The sequence below is a fragment of the Zonotrichia albicollis genome, chromosome 23, assembly GCF_047830755.1.
Source record: "Zonotrichia albicollis isolate bZonAlb1 chromosome 23, bZonAlb1.hap1, whole genome shotgun sequence".
Lineage (NCBI taxonomy): Eukaryota > Metazoa > Chordata > Aves > Passeriformes > Passerellidae > Zonotrichia > Zonotrichia albicollis.
Genome location: NC_133841.1, coordinates 4232885 through 4235719, shown reverse-complemented (window position 1 = coordinate 4235719; position 2835 = coordinate 4232885). Strand labels below are relative to the sequence as shown.

Genomic DNA, 2835 nt, shown 5'->3' with positions numbered 1-2835 from the left:
TGGCATTCCGAACACCTGAACATATGGTGAAAACTCCCTGTTTTAGAGAGGTGGAGTGTTAACAAGGTCCCAGTGCAACAGCGGCTCTTATGGCAGAGCACAACTAACAGTAGAAAAAAGGCAGCAGGAGACTGAACTCCGTAGTAGTGACAAATTCTCCCCAGAGTGCAGCAGTCTCTCTCTGCTCCAAAAACAGAGAGAGAAAGAGTGCCAGAGTCTGCACCCAACCCCATTATCCCAGACCAAATATATCAGCATCTCTGACCTCCAAGAGAAACCATCAGAAAAGAGAAGTGCAGCGAGATCCTCTTCTCTCCCGAGCTTGGCCAATTCATATGTCATCGTTAAGTACCCAGTCATTAATGTTTCCTACCAAATTAGGGGACAAAATTCCTTGAGGAAGAAGAATCACACAAAAAGATTATAACCATCAACGGCCACTAAAGGGGAGGGAACAGCACTCAGCTATGCTATGTAGGTAGATCCAGTTGTCCTATATCTCACAGCAGACCAAAACATCATTGTGAGTACATTTGGCCCAAGAACCATTTCCTGGGGGGTCTCAGCCCTACTCAGTCAGCATTGCTCTGGACAGGAGGAGCCTATTTCCCACTCTGGAGACCACCAATGTTCCACCAGAAGAGAATCCACTGAATGATAACAAAGTGTTGAAGTGGGCAGGCTGCCTTGGTATTTCTCCCTCCATAAAAAACGAAATGGAGAGTGCAGGAGGCAACAGCTGATTTCAGCGCTAGTTCTCTGCCAGCTTGAAGCCATGACCATTTAGCTGTAAATTGCATAGAAGGTGCCATTGTGATGGCAAAGGAAACATGTTTTTCTCTGAGATCATGAACACTTCAGGGAAGAGTCCTACTGCTCCGATCTGCACATGCGCTCAGGAGGGCCATCCAAGCACAGAATGCTACCTGTGTGCTCAAACACACCAGCATGGAATAATGCAAAGATCTGCATGGTCCAAAAGAGTCAGCAAAGACTGAGGAAGGAACAGAAAAGATGTGCAGTTCTGGGAACTCTGCTGACGAGATACTGGGGACATGTGTGCCAGAAAATTACTCAGGTATCCTTGACAAGGATCAGGCCCCAGACAACTCCTGGTATTTCCAGAGGACCCACAGAGAGGGCACAGAAATATCATGAGCCAAAGGAGGCCAATACAATTTTTCTCTGAGCAGTGTTAGAGTAGCAGCAGGGTCCAACCCTCCCAGCAGATGCCAACCTGTGTGCAACAGTGAGTGACCATCATGTAGAGATGGGAAAAGCAGTAGGAAATTATGTGTCATGATGCCTCACAAGGCAGTCCTTGGGCATGTGGGCAAGAAGTACGAGACTGATGCCCATTTCCTGACATCTTGGACAAAACCAAATCCACAGGAATGACACAGGTAAACATATTTTTCCACAGAGAATGCTGCCAAGTGGTGGTGTCAGCATTCCAAATACACCCAGCATTGGTTTTTGCCCAGGAAATCCTTGAATCTCTCATCCCAGAATTTAGAGCAATGACCATTCACATAGGAAAGCTCAGAGAATTACCCGGGAAATGAAAAGGCAGTAGTACAGGAAATCAGGACAGAATCCCTACCATTAACTGGGATTGTTCACATTTGATACGTACTGGTCAGAAAATTGTGGCTTCCACTAAGGTGCCTGTGGGCCTGAGGCAGGTCAGGACTGCTATAAAAGACAGCCCAAGTCTCTGCTCTCACATCCACTTCTCTAGACTCCTCTTCAGGAATCAGGTGAGTGGAAAGCCTCTTCTCTTCTCTTCTTCCTCCTCCAGCTGCTGCTTCAAGAGCAGCTCTTGCCTGAGACCTGTGGGTCTCAGCTGAAAGGGGCTGGTGCAAGCCTGAGAGCTGCTTTTGCTGGGAAAAGGCAGGGGAGAGAAGGTCTTGTGCAGACAGAGAGAGGCTGGGACTTGGCTCAGGTGGCTCCTGAGCTTTGAGCTGGGCACTGCAATGGGGGACAGGAGGTGCCTTGGCTGCAGGATGTTTGGGTGCAGTGCAGCTTCTCACATGTCCTCACTTTGTGCTTCTCCCTGCCCTCTGTGCCAGGTGCACCTGTGAGCCCGAGCCATGTCCTGCTGCAAGCCCTGTGACCCTTGCTGCCAGCCCTGTGGGCCCTGCCCGCTGGCCAGCAGCTGCAATGAGTGCTGTGTCAGGCAGTGCCAGAGCTCCCACGTTGTCATTGAGCCGCCTGCTGTGCTTGTGACCCTGCCTGGGCCCATCCTCAGCTCCTCCCCACAGAACACCGCCGTGGGATCCTCCACCTCTGCTGCTGTTGGCAACATCCTCAGCTGTGGCGGAGTGCCCATCAGCTCTGGGGGCTTTGACATCTCCTGCATCACCAACTGCTATGGTGGCAGCAGATGCCGTCCCTGCTAAACCTGCTGGCAATGACTTCCGGCAAGAACACCCAAGACTTCAAAGCATGGCTTTGGGCAGGAAATAAAGCTTCAGAAATTTGTATCTGATTTTTGGACCATGGCTTCCTTGTTCTACTCTCCTCTCTTTTTCAGTCCCTCACTTCCTAAGGCAGTCTAGTGTGGACCAGCCGTCCTTTCTACCACTGCAGATCTGCGCAAAGAACACCACATGAGAGCCCATCTTAGTGGCTGCTCCTGGTGCTCTCTGTGAGCCATTTCCTTTTCTTCTGTAAACTTATTAAAACTGTATTGCATTCAAACCTTGGTCTCTGAGTCGTCAATTTTTCTGGGGCAACTCCTCCAGTATGATCAGGAAAAAGATGGAGGATGCAATGTTTGGGGCTCGCTGGAGCGGAATTTTTTTTGTGCCCTTTTCCCGTAAGGCTGATGAT

General features: G+C 49.8%; 1 protein-coding gene across 1 annotated transcript; it reads left to right on the top strand.

Annotated features, from left to right (window-relative positions):
• The first annotated feature begins 2093 nt into the window (after window positions 1-2093).
• On the top strand, window positions 2094-2402 carry LOC102061760 (feather keratin Cos2-2-like). Its single transcript, XM_005497013.4, has one exon. It carries the CDS (start codon window positions 2094-2096, stop codon window positions 2400-2402), a length of 309 nt encoding a protein of 102 aa, XP_005497070.1.
• The last annotated feature ends 433 nt before the right edge of the window (window positions 2403-2835 follow it).

Bases quoted from the DNA above. Each gene is read 5' to 3' on its own strand.
- LOC102061760 (XM_005497013.4), top strand. From the start codon at position 2,094: ATGTCCTGCTGCAAGCCCTGTGACCCTTGCTGCCAGCCCTGTGGGCCC.